We start from the raw sequence: 20789 nt of genomic DNA on the forward strand, positions 1-20789 counted from the left end.
TTCCTTCCTTCCTTCCTTCCTTCCTTCCTTCCTTCCTTCCTTCCTTCTTTCCTTCCTTCCTTCCTCCATCCCTCCCTCCCTCCCTTCCTTCCATTTTCTTCCTTGCTTCCTTCCTCCCTCCTTTGCCTTCCTTTTTTCCTCTGTCCTTTCCTCCTTCTTCCGTCTCTTCCCTTCTTCCTTCCTCCCTCCCTCCTTCCTTTCCCTTCCTTATTTCCTCTCTCCCTTCTTCTTCTTCCCTCCCTCCTTTCCTTCCTTCCTTTCTCCCCCATCCCTCCCTCCTCCCTCCTTTCCCTTCCTTCTTTCCTCTCTCCCTTTTTCTTTCTTCCTTCCTTCCTCCTTTCCTCCCTCCCTCCTCCCTTCCTTTCTTTGTTCCTTCCTCCCTCCCCTTCCTTTCTTCCTTCCCCTTTCTCCCTTTCTTTCTTCCTCCCTTTCTCCCTCCCTCCCTCCCTCCCTTCCTTCCTTCCTTCCTTCCTTCCTTCCTCCCTTCCTTCCTCCCTTCGTTCCTTCTTTTCCTCCCTCCTTTCTTCCCTCCCTCCTTTCCTTCCTCCTTCCGTCCCCTTCCTTTCTTCCTTTCTCCCTTCCCCCCCCTCCCTTCCTCCCCTCCTTCCTTCCTTCCTTCCTTCCTTTTTCCTCCTTCCCCTTCCTTCCTTCCCTCTCCTATCTTCCTTCCCCCACCTTCTCTCTGTTTCTCCTCTAAACTGCCAAGCTTTGTATCACATCAGAGCACTTAGTGTTGCTCTGATACAATCTAAATTTGAACTTTCATTCAATTTTAATAGTTGGATTAATTCTACCAAACAGTGCCTACAGGCAAAAGGGAGTAGTGTTCTTATTTCCCTAAAGTATGCTACATGGCACTTCACATATATTAGAAAAGGGTGCCCCATCTGGACAGACACGATCAGACCACCTGATCTATGCATAATTTAGAGAATGAGAGAGACCTTTGGTGATGGGTAATCCTTTCTCTGGTGGATAGATTTGGGATTTGGAGTGGTAAGCAAGCCTGGGATAAATATCATCTCCACTCTGGCCCCTGTTTGTGCACAAACTGTACAAACAGTACCAGGAGGCCCTAGGCACCCAGAAGTAAAAATTCAAATTTACCAAAGAGGTAGCCATAAATATGTGTGTCTCTTTGGTGGGAGATGGAAGATACAATGCAGAGAATAAAGGAAGCAGTGTTGATACTAGGATCTATTAAAACATATGCTAGTATTTATTCTGATACCAATGTTTCATTGAAACAAATTGAAAATGAGTCTCCAGGATGAGCTGCTGGGTGTTGGATGTTTGAAACGTCAATCAAAAGAAAAAGAAGTTTCCTGGAGTGTTGACCAGAGCCTTTGGGGACCCGCTCAGAGTGAAGATGCTTTACTTGCAGTGGGATTTGTTGTTGTTGTTGTTTTGGGTTGGAGGGGGCACTTCAAGTAGCATTAATGGAAAATAATACTAGGGAAAGCACAGCAGCTTCATCTAGCAGAGGATAAACCACAATGAGTTAACTAAGATTTTTCTGGTTTCAGAATCTTACATCTTTTGCCTCAAATTAGGTCTCAGAATAAATTCTGTTGCTTCTTGCAGTGGTGAATTTTTGGGATTTCTTCTCTTCTTGGCCAGTGATGCCTAAGAGTTATCGGTCAGAATCTGCCTCGTAGTTGATCTCACATCCTTATTTATTTGGCTACAATATGAAGCAAAGTATCCAAAATGCATAATATTGCAGAGCTAGAAAAATGTTTTACTTCTTCCAGCAAAAAACAACAAAAACCATTTTTCCCACTTTCTAAACATGCATGCATGTTTATTATATTTTAACAGATATTTAATGGCTAGGGTTTTTTGTTTTTTGTTTTTTTTTGAGGGGCAGAGGGGCATTATCTGTATTCTTTGAGTTTCTTAATTTGGGCTTTTGCTCAAAAATGGCTTTCACTTTGATTCTCATTCATATTAGTAAATGCCAAGAATTAACTCCTAGAGAATTGTGGACTAAATGCACTAGAGCTTCTCATAAAGCAGCACATCCAAATCCCAAGCAACAGATGTTCATTAAAAGCCAGTCCCAAGTATTTGAAAAGCCATTTTAAGAAACCAAAAGTGCTGCTTTAGTGTGTCAAGTGGAATGATAACATTAGTGTCCTTAAAAATGAAAAAAATTTTAAATGCTTTCAAGTAAAAACAATAACAAAGGAAAAGTCTCCTATTCTTCTATAATTATAACAGCCATGTTTCAAGAATTTACTGCTATTAGGCCCACATTGTCACTAATTCACTGACTACTGTCACTAATGTAACACTGTAGGTCACAGGTTCTTAGCAGATCATACCCCTGAGTATCTTAACCACACCACTTTCTGAAACTCAACCTTTGATTTTACAGATGTCACTTATAACAAGAGAAATTCCAGTCCTGTGTCATCCCTTTCTGTATTTTTCTGTTGGGAGAAATGATGATTAAAATGTGATTCTTTCTAATACCTTCTGCATCCCGGGCAAGCTCCTTAATGAATTCTCCCAGGGACTCTGCTCTGGCGTTGGTCCTCTCAGCATCCTGTCCGGTCTGCTCGCCATCTGCTGTCACTTTGGTAGCCTAATGATCCAAATTCGGGAAAAGCATAATTAATAGAGATGATGAAGCTACGGCTAGGTAAGCTCCCACTGGCTGCATTTTCTTTCAAATATTACTTTGAGCCAAAGGCAATCGATGAATTATTGATCAGATGTACTGGAAATGATGCCCCGTGCTCAAGTATACAATTAAACTTTATTACTTCTTCCATTAAATGGAAATCAGATAGCTGTATTTGGTATTTTTAGAAACCCTTGTTATACGCTATGGCACAGAAGAAGAGATAAAGCACAATTATTTTTGAAATATCTTTAAGGTACAGTTGCCAAAAGTCTTTAATGGAATCTTCAGCCTCCACATGTTGCAGTTTTGTCCGTATTTTATTTACTAAAAAGTGCGTGGAGTGCAGCCATGGCCTCTTGAGAGATGAACAGGCCGTCGGCCTCAAAAAGCTTGATCCTATAGGTTTGTTTTAGATCAATACGTTAATTAAAGTAACAAAGAGAGGGAAATGCTTAGCTACTCAGTAGTAAATGCCTGTTTTATAACACATCAAAGGTGCCAATAAAACATTAAGGGAGAATAAATACTAACTTTTTTCCATATGATAGCACCAAAAATACGGTTGTTCATCACAGAATCATTTGCAGCATTTTCAGCAAAGTAAAACAGAACCCCCAAACAGCCCCACCTCCCAAAGAGTATTCTCATACACATTCACCTCTATTCACATTGAAAACATCATTTGACACACTGAAATGCATTCAATGTGTTCATGGTTAAAATACATCATATGTAGTCAAACAAAAATGGTGTGTGTATAACATTGTTTCTTTAAAAAAATCCAAGGTTTAGAGTGCCCTGAAAGGTTTACACTTCATTTTTCTATGTGCATGCATAGGCTAATATATAAGCCTTCTTCTCTTTTATGAAAATGATGTGGATAGTCTAACGACAGATAATGAATTAGAGAATCACAAACTGTCTCAATATAATTTTGAATAAGGTCCAACTTGGCAGCATATTAATGCTCTACAATCTCGTACTAGAGTGCTTGCATACTAGGCATGGCCAGAGAATTAATTTTTAAAATATACATAAGTGGATTTTAAATAGAACTAAATGTCTGGCCAGCACAGAACATGGTAAGAGATGCTAGAGGAATTGTACTGCATTTTGTGATTCCTCAAGGGCAGCAAGAGGTTTAATTTATGACAGTTTTCAAGGTTTTACATAAAAGGAAGAATGTAAAGTCCAACTATTATCATCAGTTTCTCAACCTGCAAGTGTTAACATCACAAATAAAAGGATGAAAGAGTGAGAATCCATTGGAAAATTCAAAAGTTTTTCTGTATAATTTGCAGTACATATACACAATAATTTGAAGAGTATTAACAAATGTGTTATAATGCTCTGGATTTATTCTTCTAAATATTAATGGAATTATTTTTACTTTTAGATTGAAAATTTTTTTTGGAATAAACTGTGCATGCAATTGCTAGATTATTCAAATCCTTGCTTTCATGGTGAGTGCTGCAATTATGTTCCATTAATTTCCTTAAACTTGTTTTCCTGCACATGTTTGCATTCAAAGTTCTGATGGGTCAAATAACTTTTTACACATGGACACATATACATACACACATTCACATATACACATACATACACATACATAATTTTTTAAATGTTACTTTTGAATCACTAGCTAAGGTCAACTGCCTAAGAGGTTTGTAGTTGGCTGGGGGCAGTGGCTCACACCTGTAATCCCAGCACTTTGAGAGGCTGAGGCAGGCGGATCATGAGGTCAGGAGATCGAGACCATCTGGGCCAACATGGTGAAACCCCATCTCTACTAAAACACAAAAAATTAGCCAGGCGTAGTGGTGTGTGCCTGTAATCCCAGCTACTCAGGAGGCTGAGGCAGGGGAATCACTTGAACCCAGGAGGCAGAGATTGCAGTGAGCTGAGATCGTACCACTGCACTCCAGCCTGGCGACAGAGCGAGACTTTGTCTCAAAGAAAAAAAAAAGATGTTGTCTAAACTGCTTTGGATATTTTTCTAGTCTAGATTTGACTGCACCCTGTGATACCACTCTTACTTTCACATATTACTGAACACCATAACCATAGTAAGAGACTTGATCTACATTATGGTCATCTTCCAATATCTTACCTTAAGAATTAATGTATCAATATCACTAGCGTCTCTTACAGTACAGAAGATGTACATTGCAATTTCAACTTAAAATATATTCTTTTGCTTCATCAATATATTTTCTGTATTACCAAAAGATCACAATTTTGTACCAAATGGACCAATTCTTATTAAAAACTTAAAGTGTCTAAATTTTCAAAAGTAAGTGCATACCATACATTGCCCCTTTTAAATTCTGGATGATCAAGATTGTATTCACTGTCTTGACTTCCTCTTGCTTATAATCTGTTGTATAGGTTATTTCATTTATATGGTAATGTGCAAAAGTCATCATTCACATGCATTTTATTCTTAGTATTGATTATATGAGTACTTCAGTACTAAGATGTCAAGAATCCTACAAGCTCCATGATAAGAAAGAAGTTCAAAAAATTAGCACTAAGACCCTATGCAATCAACCTCCCTGGCATAGTTTTAGTATACTAAACATGCAAAACTCATCCCTTCTTAGTGCCTTCTTGTATCCAGTTGTGTTTACCTAAAATGAGCTTCTCCTCAATACTTTTAGAGACTGGGTCCTTGTCACCCATCAGATTTCAGTTTAAGTGCTTCTTAGTGTGCCCATTCCCAGGATGCTGTCCAGGTTTCCACATTCCCTGCAGCAGAACGTTTCCTTCATAGCACCATAGATTTTGGAATGACTTAGTACTTGGCTCATCTATTTACTCACTACCTCTCCAACTGAAAGGTAAGCTCTTAGGGGGTGGGAACTCTGTCTGTTTTGTTCACCATATTATATCCCGCTCCTAGTATGATGCCTAATTTATACCGAATATTCTCCAATGTTGTTATACACAGGACCAAACAACAATTTTCCTAACCAATATTGCCAACTTTATTACCATTCTACTTGCCTACTTTCTTTCGGATCATTCTCAGAAAAATATTTTGTTTTCATATCACTGCTTCTTAATCCCTCTCTACTTATCCAAAATAAATCCAGCTTTTGAGATTCAATTCCAACTCCATCTTCTCAATGACGCTCTCCTTGCCCATTCTAGCACATCATCTCTTTTCTAAGATTTTCAAAAACAATTATTATTACCACTATGCACAACTCTAATGCAAAGTGACTTTGGTAGGTGCTTGGCTATATCTGTCTAATCTACATTAGATAGATAGATGAGAGGGGGCTAGGGCTCTGTCTTACTCTTTTTATCTTCATAGTGCCAGGCACAGTGTCTGGCAAATTGTTGTGAGTCAAAGATGTTGGGTGATTGGCTGATACAATGATAATCAAACCAATGATCCCTTGCAAGTTCTAAAGCCTATTCGAGGATTTACAATAGTGCTCATACTGACCATATGCCCGGTACAATGCTTGCCAGCAAATGTGGTTGGCTGGGCAGTTTTCTGGGCATTTTTAAGAATCTCAGAGGAAGTTGGTGCTCAAGAGCTACAGTTGAATGCTTGGGAGAAAAGAGCTGAGCATGAAGATCTGCAGTCCCAACTACACTGCTTTCTTGTCACTGGCCTCACAGTAATTCAAACTCAGCCTTTGATTACACACCAAGTTCTACGCTGGTGGTGTGTGAGTGGGAATAACAGGCAGGAAGAGGGTAGGAAGACTCTTTAGGGCCAGCAGAGTGCTTACTGAAGATGATACTTTCCTTCTGCACACAGAAGAAGAGCTTCCTCTCTAAACTATGTTCCAGAAGAGGAGAAGATGTGAGGTTCCCAGCACCAAAAGCATCAACTTAATGGGGGCTAGCAGCACTCTAAAGGATGAATTACACACAGTCAAGCTCAGCAGTATGTCAGAATTACCTGTATTTTTTACATTTTCTTAACTTTTAAGTTCAGGGGTACAAGCGCAGGATGTGCAGGTTTGTTATATAAGTAAATGGGCGTCATTGGGGTTTGTTGCACAGATTATTACATCACCCAGGCATTAAGCCCAGTACCCATGAGTTATTCTTCCTGATTCTCTCCCTCCTCTCACCCTACCCACCCTCCACCCCCTGGTAGGCCCCAGTGTGCACTGTTCCCTTCTATATGTCCATGTGTTCTCATCATTTAACTTCCATTTGTAAGTGGGACATGCAGTATTTGATTTTCTGTTCCTGTGTTAGTTTGCTAAGGGTAATGCCCTCCAGCTCCATCCATGTCCCTGCTAAGGACATACACTCATTCTTTTTTATGGCTGCATAGTATTCCATGGTGTATATGTGCCACATTTTCTTTATCTAGTCTATCACTGATGGGCACTTATGTTGATTCCATGTCTTTGCTATTGTGAATAGTTACACCAGATTTCTATGCATGTTTGCAAAGGCTTACAGCACTCTTGTGTGTCTCATTTATTCTTCCTGCATTTAGAGATATATAGAAGGCATGATCCCCCTTTTTACACAGATGAAAATGAAGGTATGAGGAGGTTAAGTGGCTTATATGAACTTGAACACACAGGGAATTGGAGACAAAACACACATTTTTTGGTCTCACAGAGTTACATTTTGTTTGCACCCAAAACTGTTTTGCATTTGGCCAACATCCAGAGAGAGTAGTAAAATACATGAAAAACTGGAGTATTCTTGGTGAGTGGAGGACATTGCTCCAGCTAATATACACTTTAAGTGTATAAGTTTTGGCTTTCAGTAAATTAACACATTTCAAAATCACATCAGAACATCATCTAGATATAGTTTAAAATTCCATGTCTCATTACCCAGTAATTACGTTGAAGAGTCACCCTTGTCAAAGCTACCCATGAGAGACTTCATAAAGAAGGCTATGATAAATGCACTATCACCTATGGGTAGCGATGATAGATAGTGGTATCATTGTGAAAGCAAAATTCACAAAAATCAACCTCATCCAGTACAGGCTATTGATAATGTTACAAATGAATGCTAAATACTACATGATAGGAACTCTCTGTCTGATTCAGTTTGGCTCTTTCTGTGTTTTATTAAATTACCATCTCCCTCGCTTTGTCATCCTTCTTCTTACTCACTATTATCTTGTCCTTTGAGCATTTGACAAATAACTTCTCATTTATCCTAATATGTTGTACAATCTTCCTTTCATTCTCTATCTTTGATTTTCTCATTTTAACATCCCCTTACCTCTGTTCTCCAATCTTTCCAGTGTTCCTTTGTAAATGATGCCTCACACAGTATCTCGTATCTCTCTTACCTTTGATTATCTTTTTTTTATATTGACATTCATTCAACTAGGTTTTCTTTACCCCATCTCTTTTTCTTTTTTCTTTTTTAGAGTATTTATATCTAGGCAGCATGCATTACCATAAGGCACACATTAATTTACTTCTGAACAATGTAGCTGTTACTTTCCTGCTTTAGCTCAAGCAGTTCTTACTGTGCCTCTTAAAATCTGCACATAATTTTCTTGGTTGGATATTACCAGTGTCTTTCATTTTCTGCCTTCCTTATGTTAAAACTGGAATCTAATGAAGCAAACCTAACTACTGAATAGATAACATTGCTTAGATGCCATCCACCTTTGCATTTGTGGACTCAAAAGGTTTCCTGCTCAAATTAAATTTCAGATCAAATCATTTATATGATATTCTCAAGGGTCATCTTCCAATATTACCAGCTCCGTATGTCTAAATGGCAGTGAGGCACTCCTCAGGCTGTTAGGAACTGTTAGGACCAACAACACACAGGAAAAGGGGGAGCAGCCAGCTGACCCCACGGAGTGACAATGAGCCAATTCCATGTGGAATTTCTTCCTAAATATTTCAGGTGCCAATTTTAAAAGTTCTAAACCAAAAAATATGACTTTTTTTATGACATATATATATATATATTTTTTTTTTTAAATATAAAAGGAGAAATAAAAAACATTGTTAGCAACTGAAATCTTTTAAAAACTATCAATAAAACCTTGTAAACTTACAATACTGGCACTTAAATCATTTAAAAACTGGTTTCATCCTTTTTGAAATCCTTCATTTTCATTAAATTTGGTATTCAATAGGCAATAAAATATGGTATAAGTGAAATGAAATTTTGATATTTTATATAGTTCAGTCTGTTACATAGAATTCTCCTCCTTTAGAATATAAACAGTTAAGAGATGTTTATCAATAAAAACAAAGTATTCAACAATTTAATTATAACTATATGCCTGATTTAATGCATTTTAAAGTATGCAAAATCAATGTTTATTTGGGGTTTGTCTACCTTTCATCTTGTTCAAATGCTATTAAAATTATTCACAATTAATTAATTAAACAAATATTGACTCAACACCTATTATGTGCATAATATTGGTGATACTCTGATAAGAAACAAAAAGGCTTCTTGCCCATTTGGAGTCAATAGTCTGGCAGACTAGAGGGTTATTTGTCAAATGATCACATAGATAAATTTATAATTACAAACTGGAGAGAAAAAGTGATGTAAGATAAGAACAGGAGGAATCCCAGCACCCCTGCGATGGCCCAGAGGGCTTTCATGAGCTGAGATTTGAGAGGTAAATTGGAGTTAATAGAAATTAACAAAATGTAGGGAGAGGTAGGTTACCTTTAAGGGAAAATAAATATGTGGCAATGCTTTACGGTAGGACAAGGTGGCTGGGGGACAGGACAGCTGGAGTGCAGATGGCCAGGGGTGCAAGTGGTGGGAGATGTGGCCAAGGGGAGAATTTTGGTCTTTATCCTAAGAGCCTGAGGGAAGTCAGGGGAAGAATTTGTAAGCACTTCGACCACATATTCACATTTGGAATAGCAAACATTCATTCAGGCGATGTTGCAGAGAACAGATCTGGAGAACAACAACAGTAAAAGCAGAGAGACCAGCTAAAAAACAAATGTGGTAATCCCAGACTATGCAACATGAGATTGGATGAGAGTGGGGTAGCGGAGACGAACGCTATACATGGAAGCGGACGCCCAGTGTGTGGTAATGAGTTGGAAAAGCAGGAGCATGACGAGGAAGAAAGAGTCACCAACGATTCATAGGTTTCTGGCTTGTATGCTCAGTCCGTGGGGGCCCCGGTGACCAGACCACGAGTAGTGGGGAAAGATGAGAGAGAAATAGAGAATAGTTCCCGGTGGGAGAGCACTGCATGTCATCCTGAACAAAGTGGAAAGTCATAGTACAATTTAAGGAAGAGAATGGCATGATAAGATTTGTAATTTAGACTGTTTAATCTGCCATATAGATAATAACTGGTTGGAGTTGGATAAGACTTACGAAGAGCCACCACAGAAGGGAACTGAATTGGAAGACGGGTGAAAGAGGGAGTAGAGTGAAGAGCAACCTGCTAATTTCTCTTTGGGAGACTGGGCATATACTGGAGGAGAAAACAGAGATGGTCTAAACAGGAGAAACTATGGGCTTTAAGAGGAAGTGATGAGTTTAGTTTGAGATGTCCGATCCTTAGTAAGGCATATAGGGCCAAAGCAGGAGAATGAAGTCAGCCTTGAAAATACAGATTTATGAATTAACAGCTCATACATGGCAATTGAAGACCAAAGAAAGAGTTATAGAGTGAGAGGAAACATGGACTGAGGCCTAGATCCCAAGGAACACCAACTTTGAAGGGATGATGAGAGAAAGAGCCTTAGAATGAAAGGTTGGAGAATTAAGAGAAAAACAGAGAGAGGAGAGTATGTCAAGAAAAAAGGAAAGATCAAAGCTGGCAATTGCTGGAGATTTCAAGTAAAATTAATAAAGCATCCGGTGGATTTAGTTACCAGATTGTCATTGGTTATCTTACAAAAAACAGTTTCAGTAGTGGGCTGGGAGTGAAAATTCAGACAGCAGTGGAGTGAGAAATAAATACAGACTTGTCTCCAAGTCTTCAAAAATTTTGGCTCTGAAAAAAGAAAGGAGCTAAGGTCAATAGCTATAGAGGTACGTAGAGTCATCATCAAAAAGCATCTCAATATTCCACACATATTGTAGGGCAGTTCGAAATATGTTTAACATGATTCTCATACTTGAGGAACTTGAGTTCTTCCGATGAGTAAGAGAAAATGGCAACAAATCAAAATGCATTGAAAGAGATACATGATTATGTAGTGTTTTCTTACTTTATATTTATACATTAATTAAAACATATCAAAATACATTTTAAATGTGAGTTATTGGGAGGAATAATATCCTCTTTACCCAGGGATATTAGGGAATTAGATTTCTCCATTAAAAAAAAAATGAACATAGGCTAGGCGTGGTAGCTCACACATGTAACCCCAGCACTTTGGGAGGCCAAGGTAGGTGGATCACCTGAGGTTGGGAGTTCAAGACCAGTCTGACCAACAAGGAGAAACCCAGTCTCAACTAAAAATACAAAATTAGCCAGGTATGGTGGTGCATGCCTGTAATCCCAGCTACTCAACAGTCCGAGGCAGGAGAATTGCTTGAACCCAGGAGGCGGAGGTTGCAGTGAGCCAAGATTGCACCATCGCACTCCAGCCTGGGCAACAAGAGCAAAACTCTGTCTAAAAAAAAAGGAATATAAAATACAAAAGCCCTTAAAGAAGAGAGGGCAGCTCCTACAGCAGTCATGCAGGATCAGCCTTGCCACGTGTGGAGCAACAGAAATTCTCCTTTATTGCCAGTGGGAATGCAAACTAGCAACAACCATTTGGAAAACATTTTGGCAATTTCTTTCAAAACTCAATACACTCTTACCATACAATTCAGCAATCATACTCCCTCAGCTTCACCCAAATAGGTTGAAAACTTATGTCCACACAAAAGTCTGCACAAAGATGTTTACAGCAACTTGATTCATACTGCCAAAATTTGGAAGCAATCAGATGCCCTTTAGTAGGGGAATTAATAAACTGTGAAATGTCTGGACAATTAAATAATATTCAGCACTACAAAGAAATGAGCTAGAGAGTCATGAAAAAATATGGGGAAACCTTAAGTGCACATTACCAAGGGAAAGAAGCCAATATGAAAAAGCACCATACTGTATGATTCCAGCTATATATTCCAAAAAAGGCAAAACTATGAATGTAGTTAAAATATGAGTGGTTGCCAGGGGTCAAGGAGGAGGGAGGTATGAGTAGGTGAAGTATGGAGGATTTTTTAGTCAGTAAAACTTTTCTATACTGTAATACAATGGTGGACACATGTCATAATGCATTTGTCCAAACCCATAGAATGTACAACACCAAGAGCAAACCCTAATGTAAACTATGGACTTCAGGTGATGAGGAGGTATCAACTTAGGTTTACCAACTATAATAAATGTACCAGTCTGGTGGGGGAGGTTGACAGTGGGGATGGCTGTGAGGACAGGGAGTAGATATGAGAACTCTCTGAACATTATACACAACTTTTCTTTCAACTTTAAACTGCTCTGAAAAATAAAGTCTGTTTAAAAAATGTAATGTGAGAGAATCTGCTGGAAAGATTAAAGAGTGTAGGCTGAGACATAATGAAGACTTGACACTCTTAATGAAATACTTCTTGTATCTCTAAGGTCAGATCATTAGACAATTCTAAACCAATGAGGGCAACAACTGTGCAGTTTTGCTCACACCTCTATCCCCAGTGTCTGTCATAATCCCTAGAACACGGGAGACCTCCAATAAGTATTAGTTTAGTGAATGAATGAATGCATGAATGAAATGCCACTTATTACATGAATTTTTTTCTAATTACCCCAATCAGATGAAACTGTTCTATTATTACAAATTTCTCAAGAATTTCTTCCAATTTTATTTCATATTTTATTATATACTTGCATGCAGTTGTCTAATACACCTACACCTACCTATTGTCCTACATACACCTAAATGCTGATGTACACACACACACACACACACACACACACACACACACCTGAAAGTTCTTTGAAGACAGAATGAGCCTCACTCATATTTTTCATCTACCAACACTTAACTTAGGCTTTGTATGTTATAAACATTTATGTGTGCTTGTTGAATTGATTTATTCTGCCATGACCTGTTAAAAAATTCTTATTTATTAGTAGCCACATAAAAATATGAATTCTTATATATTAAATTAATATGAGATAAATGCACTCAATTTAATCTAATGTCTAAATATATTTGGCAAGAAACGCCATGTTGTATCTCTACATTCTATATTGTTGCTATGAGATTCTGAAAAAGTGTTTAGTGTGCTATTGTAACTTCAGGGCCATTGTTTGGCATTATGTGCTCAGAAGCCTATTTGATTTCCCTGTGGAAATTTTCCTAAACCAACAGAAGGCTATGTAGGAAAAGTACTAGGCCACTGGGAATCTTGAGGCTGGGTCCTGCTTAAGTCCCTGGGTTTAGCAAATTGTGTGGTCATTGTTAATTCAGTTCACTGTCATGGCCTGGTGCAGCTCTCCCTTAAAATACAAAATGGACTAGATAATCTCCCGGAATCTTCTAGCTCCAATGTTCTTTATCTTTTAAAGCTCTTAGATCATCAAATTAGATCCTTACTTTGCAGCCCAGTTTCTCACTTCATGCATATTTCTGACCACAAGATGGCGGGCTTTATGTTGATTTCTTCATTCTCTAACAGCAGAAAGTTTTTAATGCCATGGCACTTTTGAAAATTTAAAATTTCCAATTCCTTAAAAAGCCTGATAAATGCAACATGGACTTTACATTCTCACTTTTAAAAGTGTCTTCAGTGCTTTGGAGTCTCACAATAGAGACGATTTTCTCTTTTGTGTAAAACTGATTTACACTGTATTTCTATACGAATGCAAAAATCCCACGATGAGATTAAAGAGACCACAAGTATTTTCACTTGTTTTTCTTTCTCTTTACATAATTGAGGATAGTGTTTTTGGAAATCAGAACAGATAAAAACTTCACCATGGAGGCTACTGAATAAAGTTCTCAAAATACACTGTCACTCTGGACTTTTTAGCCATTGTTCTTGATAATTTCCAGGTATCCCAAACTTTTCTGTGGGCTACTGATTTCTATTATTTGAATTGAAGCAGAAGTAGCAAGTCCCAATACATTTGTTTTATATACCAAATTGGGAATTAAGAAGAAGGCGACTGGCATTTCAGAGCTTTGAAGTAATTTTCCTTAATTTACATAATCCATCTGCCTTCAGAAGATTCAAAATTTTGCCAACTTACCCTGGTCAGCAGCTCGTTCATTTCGGTGACAAGTGTATTCAGATTGCCCTCTGCCAGCTGAATAAGCCTCTCTGGGGCTCGCTGAGGTGAGAGCAAGTGCTGAAAAAAATTCCATCACATTTTAGTAAATGACCTTGCAGTAATCAGTGTTTAACAGAACACATTTTTCTATGTATACAGGGAACTTAGCCTTCTCACCTTCAAAGAAAAGAGAAGGAAACTATTTCAACTGGGCACTTACACCTTGGGTGTCATGCCAAATATTCAGGTAAATAATAAAAATTGCAGTGATTTATTGAGAAATTACTATGTGCCAGGCTTTGTTTTGTTTTTTCATCTAATTCTCACATCTCTATGAGGGTTAAGTGTACTCCATTTCATAAGTGAGCAAACTGGCTTGAAGAGAGTTAAAAATGTGCAGGAGATCACACAGTCAGTAAGGGGTAGAGTTAAGATAAACTCCTTGTCTGGCTCATTTAAGGCTCCCATTCCAATTAACAGAGGTCACAGATAGCAGGTAAAAAAGAGAACGGCAGGTCTTGACATAAGGACCTGGCCTGATACTAACTAACTGGCCTGCCCTCGGTGTTGCCAGGAACTGGCCTGGCACTCACAGCGGGGCCATATTTTTTCCTATGAAATATAAAAAATCTCATAGGACGCTAACATTAGACAAGGTCATGTGGGGCCAGTGATGAATGAAACAAACAGACAAACAAAAATGAGACTACCCTTTAATGTCTAAGCACAGACAAAACCATAGCAGGTTTTGTGCAAACCACAAAACTACCCCAACCCCCCATTTCCTGGCTAATATGAGTGACCACTGCCTCCTTATAATCATAGCTTTATCCTCCCTCTCTCTAGATAGAATTCACAGAATACTCACAGAATTACTCCCATTTCCAAATAGTACCCAGTTGAGTGCTACCTGAAATTACCTAGTACAACCTCAAATGCTAGAAGTTATTCCTAACACCTTCTTACTGAGACAGCCCACAATTCCCCATGGTGTTCAATGTCCCTTGTTGCAACAAGTTAATAATCCCCACTTTGTTCCATCACATGTGTGTCCTTGATGGTCTTTGGCTGGAATTTGGGGAGCACTGACACAGTTAAATTGAGCAAAGAGGTAAAATAATATTTTAGAATATCAAAAGGTGATCCTCAGTATACAAATGTCAAATTAATGATGGAAGAAAAACAAAATACAGAATTAAGAAAGACTGGAATTTCAGGAAAATCCAGATCATCTGGATCAGTACCCAGCCAGAAGTGGATGGCTCACCGAATCCGTTGGCTTAGATGATGTTCAGCCTCTTCTATAGGAGCTCTTTATTTCATCATCCATTGCTTAAGTATTGGTTTTAAAATGTTTCATGTTCAACTAAAATATTTTCTTTTCTAGTTTTATTTTTCTGTGTTCCCTCCATATACAAAAAAAATAATAACTGATCAGTATTCTTTTTATTAAAACTCTTTGCATCCCTGAATACTGAGACTACAAGGTAAACTCAGGTTCCTCTGCCTGGCTTTCAAGGTTGTCCTTCATATCATCCTGCCTTACTGAAGTCTCCGGTGTTATCTCTCACTAGCAGGTCTGACTTTTAATATCTGCCAGACACGCCTAATTCACACCACTGCCTCCGCTCACATGGCTCTGTTAAGCACAGCTGCCTTCTCCCTGTGTCCTCACATGGCAGAGAAATCTCCAGATACCATGACATTGGGAGTCAGGGCTTGCTGTGCTCAGAATGTTTGTGTGCTTCCAATATTCATGTGTTGAAATCCTAGTCCCAGTGTGATGATATCAGGAGGTGGAGCCTTTGAGAAGTGATTAAGTCATGAGAACGTAGGCTTTATGATTGGGATTGGTGCCCTTATTAAGGAGACCCCAGAGAGCTAGCTATCCTTTCCCTCAGTATCCAGATATTAAATGTATTAAGTGTGAGGACATAGCAAGAAGTCTCCCTCTATGAAGAACAGGCCTTCACTAGACGTTGAACCTGCTGGTACCCTGATCTTAGGCTTCCCCACCTCAGAATTGTGAGAAATACATTTCTATTGTTTATAAGCTAATCAGTTAGCAGCTCCAACGGACTATGATAGACCTTCAACATGAATTTCAGGGAAATATAAATATTCAGACCCTGATAACTTTTTTATTTCTTGGAGTTTCTGTGAAAGCTATGTATGGTAATCATGTAAGACTTCAGTCAATTGCCTAGCTTTTCATTAAATGTTAGTTATTCTTGGTGTCATCATTGTTGTTTTCTTCTTCTGAAAAATAGGGATAATAATACTTACCTTAAAGGTTATGGTCAGAATTAAAGAATACATTCCCTGAAAGAGTATCTACCAATGCCTAGTGAATAAATCTTAGATGCCTTCCTCTAGAGCAATCAATACTCCTCTCACTATTAAAATTGGATCTGCTCTTCAAATTCCAACAGAAATTACACTCTCAGTAATGGTGCATTCCCTGGTTACTCTGAACCTTACTGATTTCTCCAGTATTTGTACTCTAGCGTACTTTGAATGTTTGTAAAACACATGGTGATTATGTATTTTTGCTAATTGCTTGACTATTGTTTAATGATTATTTTTAAAGCACATGGAATCTACATTTCCTAAGGATAGTGAAGATACTAAAAGAATCATGACATCCCCAGGGAACCAAGTGCAACGCTGAGGCGTTCTGTAATTTCTCAATAAATATCTGATAAGAGGCTGAAAGTAAGTTGACACCTTTCATCTTTTTCATCAGGTGAAACAACCCCAAGTTCCTTAATGTTTTCTTCTACCATTAACTACCAAAAGCTCTAACCACGTTTTAGAACAGTGTTTATCAAACTAATGCTTGTTGAAGAACTTCTAAAGTTCTATTAGTTCTCTAGTACAAGTTTCTAATCATGTGTTTTCATTTTGATGATAACCGTAGGTATTAATGTAAGTATTTCTGGATGCCAGGCTAGGCAGCTGAGAAATGAATATGGCCACCTGATCTCAGTGACTATATTTGCTTGTGTGTTTGACCCTTTGGCAGGCTGAGCACATAATTCACATAAACTTGTCAAGTGATGCCCATGTGTCATTTCAGGGCCCTTTGCAGGGGGCTCTCTGGTTCAAACGTAGTAAGGTGGGAGAACTGAGTTCACCTCTGGTGGAAGAACTGTGTGGAAATAGTCAACATTCTATTCTTGTTGCAAGCAGCAATTTCCATTCAGCCAAACTCATGTTACTTTATATTAATGTTTTTAATTTGAATTTTATTGGTTTTGTAGGGTTTTGTAAGGATTAATTTGTCTTGATTTTATAGAGCTATAAGTACAAAGGGTTCATACCTGATTTTATGTTTGCACATATTTCAGAAACATAGTAAAACTGATTTAGGCCAGACACTGGGGGGTACATGAGACACTTTTCCCTTAATAGAAATCTGTATATTATAGTTCTTGAGTTTGAAAAACATTGGTTAGTAAAGTCTCTGAATTTCCGTAACAGTTGTGTCCCTTATTTGGGGCTGCGGGAAGAACATTTACCAATTACAGCCAATACCACTTGTGAAGCATCTGCCACCTTGTCCCTGGCCCTTACTATTACTGCTCCAACCTACCTTTAGCTCCTGAGTCATGTTTTCAAGACCATACAGTATTTTATATGGCGCAGGCAGCGGGCCAGTGAGGTTGATGCTCATGGCCATCTGCTCCAGGCGAGCCAGGTCACCGAGGAGAAGACCGGTGCACTCATCTCCACAGACTGTGAACGGGAAGCGACAAAGAGCAGTTACTTCAAAGAATTCAGCTCTGAAATATTTTATGGTCCAAGGATAATTCCGTGGAAGATGAAGCTACTCATCTCAGAATGTTAATGCTATCAAAGGGATGATGGTTGAAAAGAGATAAGAGCAACAACAAAACGGCAGATACGTGTGTCACCCAGAACTTGAATCACAGGTGATAATATAAACTGAGGGACCAAAGAGGAGGAGCAAATAGATTTGGGGAGAAAAACTGTATTGCATAAGTACTGAAGATTTCCTTTAAGGCATAGACTATAACATTAAAAATGCTCCCCCTCCCCAAATCCCTACACGAGCAATCTAAAGGAACCTGTCCAGAGGGAATAAAAGATGCTCCTGAGTCTAAATGTGCTGTGCCTCATTAGATTGCACTGGAGAAAATCGTAGGATTGACCTCCACATGCTTCATGTAGTACACATTCAAAAAGTGCATACATTTTTAGCTTGATATCTATTGAGTAGAATTAAAAAAAAAAATCAAATGAAGGCCGGGCACCATGGCACACGTCTGTAATCTCAGCACTTTGGGAGGCTGAGGCATGTGGATCACCCGAGGTCAGGAGTTCAAGACCAGCCTGACCAACATGGTAAAACCCTGTATCTACTAAAAATACAAAAATTAGCCCAGCGTGGTTGTGGGTGCCTGTAGTCCCAGCTACTCAGGAGGCTGAGGTGGGAGACTCGCTTGAACTGGGGAGGCAGAGGTTGCAGTGAGCTGAGGTAGTGCCACTGCACTCCAGCATGAATGACAGAGCAAGACTCCATCTCAAAAACAAACAAAACCAAAATCAAAGTCAAAAGAAAAATAACCTTTCCTTTTGTAATTAGTGTTTTTTCTTATAATATTTATTCACTTATTTATTTGCCAACTCTTCCTCTTTATCCCTTCAGTCTCTTGCTACCCATGATTAGATGCAGTCTCACAAATCCCTACCTTGATGATTAACCTCTTTCAGTCTTAAAGATAAATAATTCCTAAGGGCCAGAAAAACTGTATTCTTTAAGTAGCTAAGAATGTTAATATGCTACCAGATATGGTCTGGCTCTGCGTGCTCATCCAAATCTCACGTTGAAATGTAATCCCTAACGGCGGATATGGGGCCTGGTGGGAGGTGTTGAATCTCTGGAGTGGTTTCTAATGGTTTAGCACCATTCCCTTAGTGCTGTTCTCATGACAGAGTTCTCATGAGACCTCGTTATTTAAAAGTATGTGCCACCTCCAGGCCCCACTTCCTCCTGCTCTGCCCATGTGAAGATGCCTGCTCTGGCTTTGCTTTCTGCCATGAGTAAAATTTCCCTGAGGCCACCCCAGCCATGCTTCCTATTGGAAGCATAATGGAACCATGAGCCAATTAAACCTCTTTTCTTTATAAATTATCCAGTCTCAGGCATTTATTTATAGCAATGTGAGAATGGACAAATATACTAACTATAATATTTTTGGCCATCAAAGAGGTATTATTCAAATTTGGTGGTAGGGGCCAGGATTGGTGGTAGAATTGGGGGAGAGAAAAATGGATTGTTGTCTCTTCATTATGGAATAAATCTCATAAATAGTAGTATAATTTCTAAAATTAACATATATTGATTCTTTTGGCAGATTTAAAAAACATGCATATTTTTAGTTTTGCATTGCAGAGTTATGAGGTGTATCTTCATGCCAAGGAGCAGAAACTGCCACATGTATAATATGCCCTCATGTATACAGTTATAATTTCTTAACATTCTGCAGATAGAGGTATCAATGCTATATACATGTTAGAATAGAGGAAAATACATAGCATGGAAAATAATGAGAATTGGAGCAGCTTTGGATCATGCCCAAACTTGGCAAGAATTCAATTAGTTCTCTAAATAGCGGTCCCCTGAGCTGCTTAATGGAGAGAAAACCATTAACTGGTGCTTGTAAACAAAGAGAAGGAGGACGGAGGGTGATTTTTTGATAGGACAGCGGCTAGAGGTGAGTTACAATATCACTTCACAGGGATTAAGCCGCCCTGGCAGGGCTTTTAATAATCAGCTCCTTGCAGGTGACACCTGCAACTGTAGAGCGTCACCTGCAGGGGATTTGCAAGCTCCTGATGCTTTACAAGCTGAGTGAACAAAGAGGATTTGGAGGCAAGAGCAGAAGTCTGGAACTAGGGCTGTATCTCTTACTCTTCTCCCAGCCAGAATGAAAGAGAATTTGCACTGCATGGACACCAAGTAAAAAGAAGAGATTATTTTGGCTTCGTAGCCCCATTCAATGCAAAGCTTCAACAGACCTGTCTAGATTAAACAATTACAGAAAACACAACACAGAACTCAATTAAGTGCCAAATTGACCATGTCTAAACACAAAGTTCCGCAGCCTGGTCCTCAAGCTTTAGTGGGCCTCAGAATCACCTGTAGGACTTTCGGGAATTCCGGAGGGCTGGGCCACATCCCCAGTGTTTCTGAACCAGGGCAAATGGCTCAGAGACGGGTAGATCACTTTTGATGGGCAGATCAACTCCCACTATGGGAGGCTTGAGATGGGTAGAGGTCAGGAGTTTGAGACCAGCCTGGCCAACATGGTGAAACCCCATTTCTACTGAAAATACAAAAATTAGCCAGGTATGCTGGCATGTGCCTGTAGTGCCAGCTACTCAGGAGGCTGAGGCAGGAGTATCTCTTGAACCTAAGAGGTAGAAGCTGCAGTGAGCCTAGATCATGCCATTGCACTCCAGCCTGGGTGACAGAGTGAGACTCCCTTTCAAAAAAAAAAAAAAAACTTGCTGTTAATACTCCTTTGCCACACCTCCCATTAAGAGGTGAAGTCTATTTCCCTTTCCCTTGAATTTGGGTTGGCTTTGCAACATACTCTGACCAACAGAATGTGGCAGAGGAACATACTGAATTTTGCAGTTTCTGCTTTCACACTCTTGGACCTCTGCTGCCTTGAGAACAATCCCAGGCTAGACTCCTTGAGGAAGGGAGGCAACGTGAGAGACGGAAGGGCAATTGAGCCTCCAACTTCGGCTTGAGGCCACTGGGAGCCCCTAGGCACGACAGTGGAAGATCTGTCCAACTGAGCTCAGCCCAAATTGCCAACCTACAGAACCATGAAGATGTATGCACTAGTTGTTTTAAGCTACTAAACCTTGGAATGTATAACTGATACAATAGATAACTGATACACT

The 20789-nt window shown here is 39.1% G+C and overlaps 1 protein-coding gene across 7 annotated transcripts in view; it reads right to left on the minus strand.

The window, feature by feature from the left end:
* LAMA2 (laminin subunit alpha 2) overlaps nucleotides 1-20789 on the minus strand; it is a 618514-nt gene that overhangs the window by 139031 nt on the left and 458694 nt on the right. For all 7 annotated transcript variants that reach the window (XM_032274826.1, XM_032274824.1, XM_032274825.1 and 4 more), the window contains 3 exons: nucleotides 17443-17585; nucleotides 13827-13925; nucleotides 2479-2590 (listed from right to left, as the gene is read on the minus strand). In XM_032274826.1, the coding sequence (XP_032130717.1) occupies nucleotides 2479-2590; nucleotides 13827-13925; nucleotides 17443-17585 (354 nt within the window). The remainder of the gene's footprint in view (nucleotides 1-2478; nucleotides 2591-13826; nucleotides 13926-17442; nucleotides 17586-20789) is intronic.

The sequence above is a fragment of the Sapajus apella genome, unplaced genomic scaffold, assembly GCF_009761245.1.
Source record: "Sapajus apella isolate SASKATOON/1434 unplaced genomic scaffold, GSC_monkey_1.0 scaffold6, whole genome shotgun sequence".
NCBI lineage: Eukaryota > Metazoa > Chordata > Mammalia > Primates > Cebidae > Sapajus > Sapajus apella.